Source organism: Aulostomus chinensis, chromosome 24, assembly GCF_037954235.1.
Source record: "Aulostomus chinensis isolate RoL2024-O1b breed Wild chromosome 24, RoL_Achi_v1.0, whole genome shotgun sequence".
Lineage (NCBI taxonomy): Eukaryota > Metazoa > Chordata > Actinopteri > Syngnathiformes > Aulostomidae > Aulostomus > Aulostomus chinensis.
In genome coordinates this window covers 1,165,186-1,184,549 of record NC_141343.1, presented here as the reverse complement: position 1 = coordinate 1,184,549, position 19,364 = coordinate 1,165,186, and the positions used below count along the sequence as shown (strand labels likewise).

General features: G+C 39.6%; 1 protein-coding gene across 5 annotated transcripts in view; it reads left to right on the top strand.

Moving 5' to 3' along the window:
* The window catches only part of eml3 (EMAP like 3), a 56,847-nt gene that overhangs the window by 4,874 nt on the left and 32,609 nt on the right, over positions 1–19,364 (top strand). For 3 of the 5 annotated variants that reach the window (XM_086197791.1, XM_086197787.1, XM_086197790.1), the window contains exons 2-3: positions 18,078–18,254; positions 19,253–19,358. In XM_086197791.1, the coding sequence (XP_086053917.1) occupies positions 18,078–18,254; positions 19,253–19,358 (283 nt within the window). Of the gene's footprint in view, positions 1–16,163; positions 16,219–18,077; positions 18,255–19,252; positions 19,359–19,364 lie in introns of all 5 variants that reach the window. The other 2 variants (XM_086197788.1, XM_086197789.1) reach the window with 1 other exon arrangement.

Genomic DNA, 19,364 nt, shown 5'->3' with positions numbered 1-19,364 from the left:
AACTCTTTTGAATGATATGTATTGACTAGGAACATTTAAAAGGGTTCCTAGCTTTTCTCTTGAAGGTGACATCCTCTGAATAGAGGAGGGGCTGTTCACCCCTGAGCCAAGCATTAATTTTTAACATGATTTTAAAACACTAGAAGGGAGATTGAAATATTGTCCTCTAATGGAATCCTGATGAGTTTTGTAAAGAAAAAAAAGAGTAAATATTAAGGCCATGTCCAATGATATATCACCAATGAACAAAAACTAACCAACTAACTAAAGGCTCCAGTCCAATTGGGGGCAGCAGAGAAATCACAGTAGGCTGTTTTATAGTTTTTCTAGCATGTTCACAAAATATTACCTAATGATTAATCCGTGTAGACGTTGCACAACATTAGCATTTATTGCCTTGCTGCTGCTAGGAAAGAGAAGAGTTTGTGGGCCTAAAAATTTAAACAATTGGCTCGAAAAGGACCTGTAGTATCTGATAATTCAAGGTGGGTTAATCATTCAAATGAACCTGAGAAGAAATTTTGTTGGACATTAACTTGACCAAGCAATGATTGTGATAAATTATATTATTGTCTTTTGAATGGCATTTTATGACACTGATTTAATTATAATATAATAGCATAGCGGGCTGCACGGTGGTGCAGTGGTTAGCACTGTGACCTCACAGCAAGAAGGTTCCAGGTTCGAGTCCCTGCTCGGGCGCGGGATCTTTCTGTGTGAGTCTCCATGTTCTCCCTGTTCCTGCTGGGTTCTCTCTGGTACTCTGGCTTCCTCCCACCGTCCAAAGACATGCAATTTGGGGACGAGGCTGATTGATTCTCTAAATTGACCGTAGGTATGAATGTGAGTGTGAATGGTTGTTTGTCTCTGTATGTTGGCCCTGTGATGGACTGGTGACCTGTCCAGGGTGAACCCCGCCTCTGGCCCCTAGATGCTGGGATAGGCTCCAGCCCCCCCGCGACCCTTACTAGTAAGGAATAAGCGGAAGACGACGATGGATGGATAATAGCATAGCAATGAAAATACATGCCATTATCATTTGAAGTAAAAAGCGGTCTTCTGTGAACAAACACATATAACAGTCAACAAAATTGTAAGGTCACATCTATTGCATGCGAAGTTGATGTATTTATTTTAATAACAGGCCTATGTGATCTATTATTGATATAAAATGATAATACACTGCTGTTTCAAAGTTAAATATATAAATTAAGTGTCTGTCATCTGTGCCGTGCCCCTCGTGCAGTTCTCACTGCTGCAAGGAAGAGTGTTTCTCAGAGACGATGCTCATGCAGGGGCGTACAGGATGTTCAATAGTGACGAGGCATTACAATCAAAGTGAAGGACGCAAAGCAAGATCGCTGTGCTGTGGGATGAATGATGTTTGTGGGTGAGAGGTATAAAGAAGGAGTGGGTGGACACTCAGAATGTGGCATGTGACAGTCATCCATATATTTGCTGTGAAATCAAGAAAAATGTCAAACTGCGGGATGTTAGAGATAATGAACATCTTTGGATTTCCCCGTCCTCCACCCCTCCACCAAGACGTCATTTCTCTATAATCCTGCTTAAACTTCTGCAGTATAAACATCGCCTCAAGAGACACCCACACTGATAACAACAGGAAAACTCATGAACTCTGTATACTGAATATATCTGCTGCCTCCAATCAACTCGTCTCTAATCAAGCGGGATAAAAAGGGAAGTTTTTGTGAACTCAAAGTTGGAGGAGAAAGACTGAGAGCTCAATTTGATTGAGCTCAGATCCAGAATGTGGCTGTGCAGCTGTCAGGCAGCCAACCTCCCACAAGACCTGGAATGACCCCAAACCTCAGACAACAAGAACATATCAAATGGAGGAATTGCTCTGGAATCCAGTTCCCCTGCTTTTGCTCTTTTACAACCGTTCCAATACTTACAGCTCCTTTATTTGAATGCTACCAACATCTCTCTGGCTTGACTCACCAGCAGAATCTTTAATTGATTCGACGAGTTTAATGCATAAGTGTAAATGAATTCTTTTTCACAAAGCAAGTCCTTTAAAACCTGGTTCACAGCTTCCAGGGCAACATTAATCCATGTGGGGGACAAAATAGCTGCAGGGTTCTTAATAGGGCTGCAAGGACCTGATGGTATGTATCACTGTATATAGGCCATGATACAATTTTGTCAGGCTATAGTGTGACGCACTCACAGAAAGTTTCATAGCAGTGCTGAAAATACAGCTTGCCGTATACCACCTTGCGTACGTTATGGCAGCGACACCATCACATTGGTTTTATTCGCAGCTGCGTTGCGTTTTGTCCACCCAACTTTGTTAACTTGCTCACTTTCTGCTGATTTGGTCATTGTCACTTAGTTAATATGTTTCTATCATCTGCACGTAGAGTTTGTGGTTACGCTGTGTCCTTTTCTGTCTGTTTTTGTAATCAAGAGCTGTACTTGGTGTTTTATTTTGAAAACTGACTGGATTCACTCTGCTCTTTGTGTGGGGACTTCCTGTCTTCCTGGGTCAGTAAGCTCTGTGTAGATGGACGCACTGTCTCTCAAAAAACAAACTCGCAGTGTATTCCCACCCGCGTCTGGGACGCGTCTGAAACGTGCTACGGTGCTCCCGGCGGAAATTGAAAGCATTGCTTGGAGTGGCTGCCATCAGCTCTGGTGGAAATTAGGGGTTTTACATTTTACGTCAACCACTGGACAAAGACAAAACTATTCTGTCTGTTAGGATTTATTGTATATTTGCAAAGCGGTGTACATTGTGACTGAACATGCTAAATATAACAGGGTTTTAAATTTTTTCAATTTATTGGTACTAAAGGCTTAAATACCAATACAGCATCAGAAAGAAATAATCTGAATATATATTTGTGTCAATTCTATTGTAGAGAATTATTTTTAACCAAGATCTGTAAGTGAGGAAAAAAACAAATCACCTGATTTTCACTTCCTCTCTCACCCCTCAAGGGCGATCATAACACATAGATGTTATAAATAAAGATGGAACCCGAGGTCATTAAGTTCTGCACATCAAGTCTTAATGTGTCTGCAGTGTTTAATATGCAGTCATGCTTAATTATCTTGTTCGTTCCTCTCCAGGAAGGAGGAATGAACACTTCCACCCACAGTGAAAACTGCCTTATTCTGTGTTTACACAGAATGTTAAGATTTATACGATATGCCTGCTCAGTAGTAGTTTTCACTGCTAACTGAGTAACAACTTAGAAATCTTGGTATTAACCGAATTCCAGAACAGTTGCTGTGAATCAAATGCCGATCAAATTCCTGGCTTCCTGTAGTTGTTCCCATACAGCCATGACTCACATGCAGTCTTCGTTTGTAGCAGAAATATGAAAACAAGAAAAGCAGACAGTCAAGTAGAGCGGGAAAGCAATCATATGTGCAGATGTACGTGTGTGTGTGTGTGTGTGTGTGTGTGTGTGTGTGTGTGTGTGTGTGTGTGTGTGTGTGTGTGCTTTGCGGTGTGAATAGGAACTGGCCTGGTGTACACAAGTGTGTCTCCTAATTCCTCTATGGGATGCACAGACAACAAGATGAGACGTTCTAGGTAGTAAAGAGACATTTATTTTAATGTTGACAGTGGGCCTGCAGAGGGGTGTAAATTTTCCATGAAATTGACAGAATTTCCTGGGAACCTTTTCTTTTTTTGCCGAAGAGTTAGAAAGTTTAATTGAATTTAGTAGGAAAATGTAGGAATTAACGGGAATAAACTGGACTTTTCATGGTAACTTTTGCTAAATGCATTTTAGCATGTATTCTTTCATCATGTGCACAGATTTTTGGTATCTTTCATCTTTAAGGCCGCACCCTCTGCATGCACTGAATGAATCCATTCACAAATAAATTGGAAATTGTCAGTTTTGGATTATGTATCACAAATGTTTGCATGCATATCCATTCATGAGAATGTTTATATTTATGTCCATCGCAATATAGATAGAGTCAGCATAAATTACATCCAAAATTTCCAGTGTATTTCTGTTAATTCCCATGTAAAGTTTCCTGAATCCTCCTCTGTTGTTCTGAAGACCAGACAGTAACGGCTTGAGAATGCAAAGGTCTGCTTATCACTCCTTGCAACTTTAACAATGGCCTATCACAGAAGTACCAGGGTCTGAATTTCGGTGGAGGGATTCCACAAGTGTACAAACATCATTCATAGGCTATTTTTTTGTAAGCATCAAAAATTTTCCCACAGGCTTCTAACTTACTAAACTGGTGATTTTATTAGCACTAGAATTTCCCCCTGGGATGGTTTTTGAGAGGTTGAAGGAGGAGGCTTTCACTCAGCTGGGACCTTCCACCACATCTCCGCCTCCTCTCATTTCTAACTAACTGTCTGGAATTGTTGCAAAGCAATATTTGAGTGGGACAGCCACACATAAGGGGCCAGAGCCAAAATCTTCTTTTAATATAAATGGTGACTTCATGGGAATTTGGATGAGGAAAAGTCTCCTGCTTTGAAAATTCACCCTGGAACACCTCAGCACCACCCTTTCCTTCCAAGCACACCTTTCCTACTTATATATATATATACTGTGTATATATATTATTAACCCTAGCATTACCACTACCACGACCACGAAACCCATATAATAAAACTTTCTATTCAGCCCACTAAATGCTGGGATCCCACTGCCAGATTTTGTGAAGAAGCTCTTTTACAGGGGGAGTGGGTGTGGCACTACTTACTGCTCATTGTGGTCTCACAAAAGACCTTTTTTCCCCCTCAAGTTGGACTTCGCCCAGCAGAAATCAGATATGTGAGGACTGTGGCATCAAAGTGTTCTTTTACCATCTAGTTTATGTCAGCACAAGTTGCAGTCTGGTTGGTGGTGGTGGTGGGGGCAGTTAATACATTTTCTCCCCAAGGGTAAATTAAGCAATAAGCTGTGCCTTCAGAGGAAAAGTTCAACTTCCTGTTTGGTGTATGTTCCAGTAGAGAGCTGAGCAGATGTAGACAGTGTGATGTTGTGTCCAGATATTTCCAGCTGTTAGCAGAGAATGTTCCAGTCATTTAACATTTCAACAGGGAGTAGTTTTAGGTGTCAGTCCCTCAAAGGATGGAAGAAGCCAGGCTTTTTTTTTTTTTTAAAGAAAACTGCTGTTTGTGAACATCATTCATATATGAGATCTTGTCAGTCTCAGATCATTGTTTTTTGTTTTTTGTCCCCCCGCCAACCTGTAGTGTAAGTCAACACTGGAATTCCTGTTTTTTTCCCCCATCTCAACATCTCAATCTGGCCTGAATTCTGTCATTGTTGCATAATTTAAACTTTTTTTTTTCGTGTTGCCTGCAGCAGTTTCATCAGTTATCCTGAAATAAACTGTATTCACTTTTTGACATAGTAACCTGAACTGACATATCAGAGAAGTATCAACTGCCAAAGTAAAGCCCAGTCCCAGTCTAGGTGGTTGAGCTGCCCCTGTTGTTCTCTGAGTGGGGGAGCTGAGCTAAGTGCTGGGGCTCACTGACCCTTTAAACAGATTTTTCAGAGACACACACCAAGGAGAACGTCAAAGCAAATCTCCCAGAATGCACTGAGATCACTGGCAAGATAGCAACTACCACTTAAGTGGTAAAAGAAAACCACAAATGTGTCAAAGAACCCTCTGGACCATGATGAATGTTGTTGTGGACTTCAGTTTTGGACTCTTCATTTCTATTTTGGACTGTTTAATTTTGTATTTCTGAAGTTGTAAGTGTGCCTTGATTTTCCTGAGTGTGTTCGTAGTTTAGTTCTTGTGTTCCCATGTTCATGTTCCCGTTTCTGTTGTTTATACTTCCTGTTTTATTTTGAAATGTCCTTCCCTCATATGTACTCCTGTGCTACTTCCTGTCTGTCTGTTTCCTGCCTTTGTTTAGCCTCACCTGTGTCTTGTCAGTTAATCATTCCCTGTCAGTCAGTGTCTCTGACCTAGTCAGCTCCTTCCCTGCTCACCTATCCTCCCGCGCTCTTCTTCTTGTGTCATTATTAGGGCCTGAGCCAGAAGGTACTTCTGGTTTGAGTTTGTAGTTAACTTCACCTTCTCCTGTCAGTCAAAATCAAATAATTTAAAGATAAAATTTCATAGTGTATCAACTTAGTTTTGTGCTCTTTCCATGTATTTGTTTTTAAAAACAAACTAATGCAAAAAGGCAAAATGCGTGTCACGACATAGTGATGAGGGTCTTGAAGCACAGCCATGTTCCACACAGGGAACAGTTCAACGATAAAATATAATAAGAATTTAGTTTGAGCATCATATTGCACAATAGGTGGATTATTTTGTGTCATGGTGGGTGTTACCACCCAGCAGATGTCGTCATGGCCAGTCGCCAATCTACAGTTGTTGCTGCTGTCGATTAGGCTGTGTGTGGATAACCTGCAAGATCTCAACTGTATAAACCACCAGGTGAGAGTGGAGCCTCTGCATCCGCCTGCATAAACCTGGTGTCAAACTTATGTTTATTTCCTTCTGTTGAGGGTTGTTTGTCCTGAATTGGTAAGACTTTGACTGTGTCGTAATAGAGCACATGAGCACCTCAGTTACCAGGGTTACAACTCACTCACGTCATCGGCTGACAGGAGTATTTATTGTCCATCTTGCGGAAGTTAACCACGAAAACACAAAAAAAGAAAGACAAAAACAAGCCAAACTAAACAGAAATTGAGAATGTTCCTCCTTGGCAGTGACAGCAAATGATTCAAAGTAACTCAGCCGTAACAGTTATGCAGAAAGGAAAGAAGATGTGGTAGAAGTAGCAGATAAAATCAAGGTGAGGAATCTTGTTGACAAGTGTGAAGCAGTCAAAAAGATGAAAATGTTACTGCAGCAGCAACAAAGGAGACAAAATGAAGCCTATCCGCTGACATGAACATGGAAGGGATAAGGCTAGCTAGCTACAGAGATGCTAGTGTGCGTGCTATTGAGTTGCTAATGCTAGTTTTTGTGTCACCGTTAAACTGTTGTTACTTTTTTATTATCTATATTTGTTAATGGCATAATAAAGACATGATTAAAATGTTTACGAATTAAAGAAAAATGCAGCTAAACTATCTCGAGACTGTCAAACATCTCAGGGTGTGTTAACTGCTCTGTAACAATAACAGAAAGTCACAACATTTTATTGAAGTGTGCATGTTCCTTTAAGAAAATGGGACACTCAAATAGGATTATTAATATTGGACCGACTCAGGAGTCTTCACACTTGTTTGCTCAATGTGGGCCAGTACTCACCAATACTCTGTACCAGCACATCTACATTTGATCACTTGCCGTGCCACTACTTTATGTACTATATTACCCAGCAGGGTTTGCTCATGATAACAGCAGGGTACTACTTAGATATATTGATGTCAATACATAGTAATTGTAGCCGCACCTTCTCACTCCACTTTAAGTACTGGTGACATTTGCAACATCACTTTCATGGATTAAAAAAAATATATAAACTGAATAAAGGAACAACTGTGTTGCAGAGACAAAGAGTTGCAATCCAAACATAAAGCAGTAGGAATATCAAGCTGTAATGATTTAATCCTGCTTCCTCACATTTCCAATCACACAATCCACTGGCTGTAAAGGAAATGTCGTCATTCTTATATTGATTCATTAGTGAATATCAATGATGCGCTTAAAACACTTAAAAGAATTATTTGCTCTGATTTATAACACGTTGGCATCTGATGTCATTCGAAGTAGAAATAAGATTTCAAATAGATTATATGTCTGTGGAAGATCTTCCAAAGGCATTTGGTTTTAACGCCCTACTTTAGATTCTAACCAGACTACAAAAGTGATGACATGCATGCGGACGTGATGAAGGCGCAACACATGAGAACTGCAGAAGAGAAGAGGGTCAGACTCATTTACAGTAGCAGATTTATGTACCTGATTACTTGCCAACTGAGCTAGAGAACCACAGCCACCTGTTCAAGTCCCCCCCCCCCCCCCCACACACACACACACACAGACCACAACTTGAACCTGACACCGAAGCAGATGGCGAGGACCTGGTAGCTGGTAGGCTACCAGCAGTTTTTAACGGCCCCACTCTTACTTTTACCAAGTATTTTTACTTCAATCAGACTTTTATCTACCATTCAGGCCAGTGTCTGGAAATAAATGACTGAGGAATAGATTTACCCTGTGTGTGTGTGTGTATGCGTGTGTGTGTGTGTGTGTGTATTCTTGTACTTGCTATGCAGTGAGGACCAGAATACATTTTTGACAGAGTGAGGACATTTTTGACCGGTCCCCACGTCTACAAAGAGCTGTTTGAAGGTCAAGTCTTGGTTTTATGGTCAAGTTTAGGCTTAGTTCAAGGTTAGGTTTAGGGTCGAGGTTATGGTGAGACATTTATTAATTTTATATTTGCTACATAGTGAGGACCAGAATATGAGTTTGACAGAGTGAGGACATTTTTGGCAAATGAGAACATTTTTAGTAAGTGAGGAAATTTTGGCCTGTACTCCGAACTTCAAAGAGCTGATTGAAGGTCTAGACTTGTTTTTTTGGGTCGAGGTTAGAATAAGTTTAGGGTCAGGGGTCAGGGGTCAGGTTTACACGCACACTTGTACAAAGCATGTAACACTTCTGCACAAAGGTACTTAACAATCACAGGGAAAGAACTATTTGGCTGTAGCCATAATAATGACAATAACAATGTGAGTCAAGAGCCAGTGAGTCAAGATAGACGGTCCAAGTCTGCTAATCTGCTCAAATCAAAGTATTTGTGGATTACCGAGCATACAGCTGTCGAAAGAAGATATGGATTATACCAGATGATGCATTTGAGAGTTGTTCAATGGAGGTTTTTGGACAATTCCGCCTGTTGTTAGCCATCAGACTCCGTTAGTGTCAAGCTAAACAGAAATGGCTGGCTCTTTCTGCATTCTAGCGTCACAAAAGAAGTGACCCATGAGGGAGAAAAAACATCTTTGTGAGCTCAAGGCACCTTTTAGTCTGTACTTGAAAAGCAAGACACTTTTTGTGCAGCTTTAATATTTTGACAATCAGCTTAGTTATTGTGTAAACTGCGTGTTTGAGGTGAGATGAACTAATGGAGAGACTCTCTAGATGATCTATGTTAATATGTTTCAAGTATTTTTCAGGGGTCGTTGAAAGGAAACAGAAGTGAGCAGCTGATATAGATTTCATAAGAAAACAGAGAAAAAGGTTAATATTTTTACTTTCTGAATTATCTTTCAAAAAAATAACGACTTCCCCATATGATTTTTCTTTTGATGCACTGAAAAATTATTGCACCCCCAACAAAAAATTATACATTAACACAGTAAGAATAAAATACAATTTTCTAACTAATAATTTTTGTTAAATCTTTCATATATATATATATATATATAATTCTAGATGAGTTTAACATTAAAGTTGAGCTGATCAACTGTATCAGGAGCTGTGTCTACAGATTAGATTAAGCCATTAACTATAGATGCGGATCTATAGATTAAAATGTTGCCAAATCCTGAGCTATGACATCGCTGTTATCTAGATAGACCCTGCCCACTTCAAACCAGTAAGAGGAGCACTGAACAGAAACATGACGGCGATCTCCCGGAAACGTTCCAGCTTTGGCAATGTGTGTTCTATCTCTGAAGATGAAATGATGAACAACATGACATGATTGCAGGGCTCTTCAATGTTCAGAGGGCTGCTGCTGCTGGATTGGGTCAGACTCGATTACAGCAAACGGCCCATGTTAAAGAACTCAAATTTAGCCAAAACTTTAATATAGAATAAAAGCTGCCAAACCATCATGGGACGTTGCTGAGTGGCTGCGATCCAGTAGGAGATTGAGGGTACGCAGCCATAACAGTGAGATATCCATCCATCAGTGTCGGGGGTGTTGGTACAGGCTTCATCGGGGCAGGAGGAGGCCCCATGTAGCATATGTTTCTGCTTTTCTCAAGCCTTGTTTCCATCCACGTGTCATCTACAGCCTCACAAAAGGAGAAATGGAATGTTTTAATTGTTTATCATCAGGTTGTATTTAGTGAGGAGTGTTTAAGGAGTGGGGTGGGGGCTTTCAAAGCTCCAGCCAGGGAGAACTACCACCTTGTTAGAGAAGAACCACTTCCAGGATCATCTTATGCCTTGCAATGGGAATTTACTCTGCAAGATATTCAGCATTTCCTGTTTACATTTTCCCCCTGTTTACATGTTTATTAGCCTTTGATGTGAAACATGTACAGTAAGTGTTTACAGATTGAAGCGTTTTAGTGACGGTAACTAAATGCGGACAATGTAGACTGCAAACAAACATTTTAGTAAGTGAAAACCATGTTTGCGTTCAAAAGTGAGACTTTTGTTTATACCAGAGAGGTGAGAACATCACGTCTCTCTCTTGTCATGATCCCAATTAATGCTGCAAAAGCACAACCTGTGAGGATCATCAATCAGCCTAAGATTATTTTTTACTGAACCAGTTCATCGTGTTCTACATTGTTTGTTTATCTTAAATCTGGGTGTTTGTGGGTTACTGTGCATATGGCTGTGTAAAGGAGACACGGATTATAGTGAACAAGATAAATGAACGTTTCCGGAGAGTTTTGCTGTTGTTAGCAATTAGCTACCAGGTTTATATACGTGGCCGGCTCCAACTGCATTATGGCGTCACAATGAAATGATGCAGGAAGGAAAAAAGTGAGCACAAGACACTTATTTGTGTGGATTGGAAATAGCAAAAGACATTTTTTGGATAGTGTGCAACTTTTATTATGTGACAACAAAACTTAAGATATTTAGGCCTGATTATAATCGTTTAACCGCAGCGGTGACTTTCATTTCATACGAGGTTGCCTGCGTGTTGCAAGAAACAATATATTTAGATCAGATTTTGTTAAGAAATAACTATAGTTACTTTCACGTCAGCCTGGCTGGTAGTTGTGGAATTAGGTGTCAGTGATAGTCTTTTTTTTTGTTTTCCCATCTGATTTGTTTAGTGGGATGAATCAAAGTGTGGTGCATTTTCCTTCTTTGCCCCCTTGGTCGAGTGTGAAACCGGCAAACCAGACCAAGAACTTTTTGAAAGTCACTGACAAATAAAATGTTTAAATTCAACCTTGGTTCTAAAAATCTTTATGAAAAGGGGGGCCTTAAAAATAAAATAAAAAATGTAAATGGCAATTTCAACTGGACTGAAACGTTCAGCTGTTTCTGGCAGGCCTAATTGACATACTGACTCTGTGTGTGCGTGTGCGTGTGTGTGTGCGTGTGTGTGTGTGTGTGTGTGGTCACATTGGAAATTCCCTTCAAGTTGCTTTTGTCGCTTCCTTTTTCCTCAGGCTGCTGTCCAGACTCTTGTTTGCAGGCTTTTACTCTCTCAAAGCAGACAGGAAGTGTCAACTCCCTCAGGGCAGCACTGGAGAAACTTCAGGTTTCATTCACGAGCCATTAACACAGAGCTATTTGACTAAAACAATAAAAATGCAAAACAATTGCCAGGTATTGGAAATTCAATTATAAGAGACGTATAATATTGTAATGATGTTAGAAATTTCATATTGAATTAATCTAAAAGTAAAAAAAAACTAAATAATGCTGTCACTTTGAATTTAGGAGTCTTTCTGTGTCCGCTCAGCCACATAGTAACATTAATAAAGATGTTGTGGCAGTTTGTACATCACAAAATTTTAAAATACCTATTAAACCTCAGCTTGCGTATCATCACCTCCACCAAGGTCATATGTTTAATGGGCCTTTGTTGTATCTCAGCAGGATTACGCAAAAACTATGAGGCCTGTTTTCATCAAACCTAGTGAAGGGCAAATCAGGGTGTAGGAAGAACCCATTCAACTTATTTGGGGGGGGGGGGTAGTTGCAGCGCCACCTGGTGGCAACTGGTAGTAGCAAGTAAGTTCACACTTTAATGTAGTAAAGAGTGAGAGTTTTTGAGCCAGAGGGAGAGAGAGATCAGCTGATGGGTGAGGTACTACACAGCCGGTGATACTTTGTCACATTTATCTGCTGGAAATTAAAAGCAGAAAAGAGAGAAATCACACACATGCTTGTTTCCAACAAACCAAACCACCAAGGATGTTTGATGTGGCCATGATTATCTCTCTCCATGAGCTTTTCACATGATTGGATGCTGTAATACTGCGCCGCCACGCTCGCCGCTGGTATTTCTACCAAAACAGCAGCTGATTAAGCGGCTCTTCAATGTTGCCCAGGACACACACACACAAAAAAACCTGAACTATGGCTTTAAGGCTGACTACTCATGATCAGGTCACTAAGGATGGATTTCAATGCCAGGTGAGCGCAGGGCCTAAGGTGGCCATTGGCGATATTTGGCCATAGAACAGGAAAGTGTTGAAACTGGACTCCACATGGCTTCAAACCTCACACGTTTGATGAGAGTTGAATTTACGTCATAGTTACCATGCCTCCTAGTGGATGCAGGAAGGGACGATATTCAAATATGATCAGGTTTCACCTCCCTCTCGCTAACAGATGCACATTTGGACGCGCATGCTGGTATATCTGCTAATCGCTGCTTGTTTAACATGGTGGTGGGATTCACTCTGTTATTATTATCAGAACTAGTGACCTGTTTCTGTCACGGTGACTTTGACCTTTGACCCCAAGGAAGAACACAATGACCCCAGTTTAAAGCTGTTGATAGCACAAAGGCATAAATCTGCCTAATTATTAGTCCTAGTATGAAAATTTTGTTTTTACTCCAAGTGATTATTGATTATATATTTGTTGGCCGATGTGCCAGATGGATACTTATTTGAATCCGGGTTCACATTTTCAAAGATTAACCAAAATGCAATGTCATTTTTGTTGTTTTACAGATCATTTTGCAGTAAAAGATGTTCGATATGAAAATAGCGCTGTATTTCCCACATTGTTTTCAACAGCAATATGAGCACAAACGGGACAATCAGAGAGCCAAGTAACATATAGAATATTAGCCAGTGAATGAATATTAGACTCTTTTTTTTTACTCGCTAGTGTTTGGCATCAACCCCAAAATTCATTTCTGGTTGGATTTACCAAATTTTTGGGGGCAAAAATGCATCGATGTACAGCTGCGATGTATCTGTCTCTGTCTATCATCTGTCTCTCTATGCATTTTTTATACATTTGTACAAGAGGAAACCATCAAAGTTTTTCAGTGTCCTTTTTAGTTTTTTTCTTAGATTTTTTTTGGGATTTGCATTTATCTTCATATGAGCATCTCCAAAACAAGCACGTAGAACAACTTTGATACCTCTTATGACTGGAAGCAGCCAGATTAGTCGCTCAGTGGTTGTCTTTGGCAGTTATAAGTGCTACTGCAGGTTGAGACAGAGTCAAAATAATGTATTGGAATGACAGTGTAATGAAATCTTACAGCATTTAAAGTAGAGCCTGCCAAGTCCAGGCCACGGTTTGTCACAAGATAAAAGATGAATCATTATCTTAATGTGGAGTAGGGGACTAAAAACCAAAACCAAAACAGAAACCTTTCTATGTTCGTTGTACAGATACTGCTATGTAAAGGTAGAAGAGAATGAATGAAAAGAATGAATAAACTAAGCTCATAAAAATAAAGATTCTGTAAATTATGTTGTATGCATGCTTGCATACAGATCTACAAGGTTTAAGCCGTTTCAAATAGTCAGAATAAGAATCTAAAATCCATATGTTGCGGTCAGTGCTGATGTGATGCCACAAATAAATAGGTGTATGAGAAACAATGACCACTGTAAGGTTCTACTCAATTTCTTTTAAGTTTTGGTGCTGTGCTATATTATATCACTCACTGATGTTTTTCCTTGTCTTGATTGGTGCCATTTATTTATTTGGTTAAGATTCAGTGTTAAATGTCACCGTGAATATACTGTATGTCTCAGGTTTACGTTTGAATATTGCACATTCAAAATATTTCCAAAGGAAAGTGGGCAGTAACTTACAAAGTTCCATAGGAAGTAAGTGATATATGAATTTATTTACAAACAACAAGCAGTTCAGGATGATTTGTTGAATCTGCTTCTCTAAAATGAAGTTTTGGTCCTGCTTCTACTGCATTCTGATTGGTTTAGCTGAGTTACATGAGAGTGGGAACAAGGAAGTTGTGTGTTTGTGGAGGTGGACAGAGAAACAAAGCCGTTGTGTTGTTCTTCTGGGTTGGATCATCCAACCAGGACGCCTCAAACCCCTTTTTATCATAAAAAATACATGTCTGTACAGATAAAAAAAGCTACAAATTGTATTCAGTTCGAGTAATGGCATGTCAGAGATTCTTCATGGTTTGTGGCTGAAATAAGATCAAATATACTTTGAAAAAAATGTGTTTGTCTGCACTTGTGCCACGATTGAAGATTTTAACATGTTGGGTCCTTGTGGTGTACGATTGATCACTATGTCAGCGTTTGTGATAATTGCTTCTTTTTTTTATTCCCCAAAACTGTAGAGCACAAGGAAGCCATCTCCATAAATATTTTCAAAAGAAACATTTAAATCTATTTCTTTACTCAAGCTTTGACCTAAATTTGCACCAGCTCCTTGTGGCCTTTTTCTACTGCACTTTTTACATGTGAAACTCATTTATTTGACTGTTTTTCCAATTTTTTTGTTATTTTATTTCAATTTCAACCTCACGATGTGCATGCAGGCTCAATTTTCTTGTCAATATGCTCTTTTAACAGGACTATAACTTTCTTTTAACATATTTTGAATGTCCTCTCATTGTTGGAGAGCAATTTGAGCCAAAGTTATTATTGTTTTTATGCAGTCAAGTCAAGTCAAGTCAGTTTTATTTGTCTAGCGCCAAATCACAACACAAGTTATCTCATGACACTTTCCATGTAGAGCAGGTCCAGTACCACACTCCTTCAATGAATCTACACCCAACAATTCTCCATCAGCAGCACATCCTGCAACAGTGACGAAAACCTTCCTTTTAACAGGCAGGAACGTCAAGCAGATCCAGGATCAGTGGGGACGGCCTTCTGCTTTGATCGGTTGGGGGGAAAGGGAATTAACAGAACTGCCCAAATTTGCAGCGAAATTTTTTTTGGGAATGCATTTTTTGCTATTAATCTACTGAAATATTGCTATTTTGAAAATGACACTACTGCAAAAATATTTATTTTTTGTGTTTTTCATGCTAGTTATAGATGGTGTGCTGAGCTGAGAAATACACATTTAGAAATAGAAATTGCATAGCATGATTATTACACACAAATTTAAATCGGAGACTGCAGTTATACTGCTGGGTTGTGGACCGTTGTCCTGTGCTGTAAGCGAGTCTGTGTGGCTTGTGCAGGAAGGACTGGTGTTTTCCTCTCAACGACTCGGTCAATTAACAGTTGGGTTTCGTTAGTCTGCGGCACCAAAATAACACTTGAAATGGTTGAGTGACTTTTCAGCTGCTGATGAATCACAAGACGCACCACCACCAACACAGCTGAAAGGAGCTGAGATGCTGTGTTTAGGAGGAGAGAAATCTCCTCCTGATGCAGTGTACATACACACACACACACACACATGCTAGGACTATGGCTTGACTCCACACACACAATGGGGTCTTTGAGAAGCTTTACACCCCTCCGTTCTAGTACAGTGCTCTAAACATCTGTAATCCCCTCTCACATTAGACAGCATGCCAGAACACACACACACACACAATCACACACACACACACACACAATCACACACAATCACACACACACACACACACACAATCACACACACACACACGCAGAGGAGTAACGCCACATAAGTAATGAAGCAGAACATTCCAGTTGCTCTTTGTTACTCTTATCTGTTATAAATGTGTGTGTTTTAGCTCCTGCTCTCCTTTCTAATTGCATCTTTTATAATTTTGGGGGAAAAAACAGTGAAATTGTGTTTCCATCAGTTGGGTTGAACTTCCAAATAAAAGACAGAGTGATGGAAAAAACGCTCTCAGTTCCGAAGGTTAGTTAGTTTGTGTTGGAAATGTTGCCGGTGTTGTTTAATGTCAGCTGTAATTGGTTGATCACATAGACCCAAAAAACAAAGAAACACTCACTTGCCTGGAAATGTTCTCATGTTCCACATATTGTTAATGAGAATAACCTGAATACAGTTGCTAGCACTCTCGTCATTGTTCCAAGGGTGAGAATGTTAGACTGACGATGACGATCTATCTGTGTTTGCAGGTCCTGAAAAAGTTTGCTCCATTCATTATGTCTACCACCTCTGACTAAATACAGCGTGAGTCCCGTCACTGCTGCCAGATGGTCCTGAAACACCATGAACAGAAACAAAAGCTGCCCAATAAAATCAAAATATGATCAAAATCCCAATGTGGCCAAGTGCAACATCAAATTTGCAGGTGCTGCAATTTTGTTTAGATTTTTTGCTAAAGGTCAAAAATGTCACGAGAACATGCCATTATTGATGACTCATTGCTGTAGACTTGACGGAACATGCTCGTTTGGTACAACTCCCAGAATCCTACAGTACGTCTGTGCCAACATAAATTACACACACACAGATATGTGTGTATGTATGTGTATATATGTAGTATGTATATGTATGTATATATGTGTATATACAGTATGTGTATATATGTATATACAGTATATATATGTGTGTGTGTGTGTTTACATATATATTCATATATACTTATATATATATATATATTTATATACTAATATATATGTGTACATATATACACATACATATAAATATGCACGCACACATATATACACACATATACATATATACACACACACACTAGTGCATGTAACACACGCTGCAATCTAAAAAAATCCATCCATTTTCTACTGCTTATCCTGTTGAGGGTTGCGGGGGGGCTGGGGCCTATCCCAGCGGCTTTCGGGCGAGAGGCAGGGTTCACCCTGGACATCGCAAGGCCAACACACATAGACAGACAACCATTGGCTCTCACAGCCACGCCTACGGTCAATTTAGAGTATCAATCAGCCTCGTCCCCATTAGCATGTCTTTGGACTGTGAGAGGAAGCTGGAGTACCAGAGAGAACCCATGCAGGCACAGGGAGAACATGGAGACTCACACAGAAAGATCCTGTGCTCAAGCCAGGACTTGAACCCGGAACCTTCTTGCTGTGAGGCCACAGTGCTGACCACTGCACTACTGTGCCACCCTCTAAAAAAGTGTTATCTACAAATGTTTTTTGCAGCTTCAGCCTGTTGAGTGGAATACAACTTTTGCGTGATGAGTCCTTTTTAAATGTTCAGTATTGAAAATGGACAGAAAGATACTGGTGGATCAAAAACACCTCATCGCCTTATAACCTCAGTGTTTTGATGGGATCCCCATTAGCCCTGCTGGGCTATTTTTACAAGAGTCCTCAGATTGAAAAAAAAAGTCAGTTTCATGCATACAAGCAGAAACATTAACAAAAAGCATCCATAATGGTTAAAAATGCCGAAAGAATACACATAATTTGCCCCTAATGATATAAACAGAAATTCCAGTGACGCATGATGACATCAGCATGTCATCGGTATCAGCAGATATTGGTCATCAGTTGCCATCCGATCACTGATACATTTATCATCTTTTTTTTGCTCGATGCTGTTGTTTCTGATGAGGAAACGATGAGCAAAGAAACTTTACTATTTAGAATTCATCTTGTTTTTCAATGATTTTTAGCATTAACATAACGTTAATATCATATAAACTATTTTTTCTACAGAAAATATCAGGATTGGCAAATATCCACTATTGGTTTTACAGAGCATTAGGAATACGTTTAGGGGGGAAAAAAACCAAACATTTGGGACTTGGAGTTATAAAGCTGCAATTTTATATGACATAAACTCTGCAACCACCCCAGAGAACGAAATATTCCAATCATCAAACAACGCAAGACAATTCTAGCTGATTTATTTCGAGCTTTATTTGGGGCTCACCATAGCAGCAGGCTTCTACATATATATATATATATATATATATATATATATATATATATATATATATATATATATATATATTTATTTTTTTATTTTTTTTTTGAAAAATACTCCTTAGAAGGCTGAAAGAATGAAAACAGAAGTAACGCTCTTCTGGTCTGTCTTCTTAGATGATGTGTCAGCAGACAGCAGCGCTGAGTTCCCAGACCGAGCATCTCTGATGGAGCTTCGTCTTCAGGCTCAGGAGGATGAGATCATGCTGCTGAAGTCATCACTGGCCGACGCTTTGCGCAGGATCCGCTTGCATGATCAGCTCCTGCCGATCCTCAAACAGCAGCTCATTGCAGGTAGGGTGATGACTGTTACATAAAAGAAAAAAAAAAGATATATATGTAGAAGTTTAGGTTAAAGATCCACTTTCTGCCCTTCTGCCACATCTCTATTTGTTGATGACTTCTGAGCAGTTAAACCTTCTGTAAGTGACTTGGTGTGATTGAAAACACCACAGAATCTAACGTTGAAATTGTGTTGCCTTACATAAAATTGTTTGTTTTTTTGCTCCATTCTTTTATAGATTAAGGTCATGTGATTATTTGAATAATTCACAAACTGTTCTGCTCAAATTCTCTGGTTCTAGTTCATCTTGTTTGCCCGTGGAAGGATTTTATATTGCGCAGACTCTTTCTCTGAAGAAAATACAATGTTTATAACGTTAAGCACAAAAAGCTTTTTTTTTTTGTTCGTCTGATCAGTTTGTTCCCTGAAATTTTTGTTTTTGTGTCGATGAAACATTGGAAAAAAAGTTTTTATCGAGTAAAATGTATTTAGTTGTCACATAAAAAGCAGAGGTTGCAAAAGAAAACACATTCATGACTCAAGTAGAAGTACAGATACTTCATTTACTTATTGATTTTTAAAATCTCTCCTCACATCCAGTGTCCCTAAACTGTCTCTGTTCCTTTTATGAGGTCAATATAGCAGGTGTCTTCTCCGTCTTCCTTTTCGCAGATGTCAAACAATATTGCCGCCATGGATTTTGGGGTGTGAACAAGTTCCTTCAACAAAACTCTCCCACATTTGTCTTATTACATCTTTCATGTCATTTCTGTCTGTCGTGGCTCAAAACTAAAGTAACGAGCCCATTTTTAAAAAAGTGAGGTATATTAAGTACAAATACCTGGAAAATCGGCTGAAGTACAGTACCAAATATTCATACTTTCCATCTCTATGTAAAATAAAGGAAAGAGAAACACACACTGAACTGTACTTCCTTTATCCACTCACGAAAAAAGAATTACTTGACATGAGCCATACAAAAATAATGACTTGTCCCCCCCCCACCCAGTAAACCCGGGTGCTGCAAGGATGCTGAACCAAGTCTGCAGCTCAGATGGTTGCAGGAAACTGTCGTCCAGCTCAGCGATGGATGGAGTCAGCCATCCTGCTACCAGGTACTG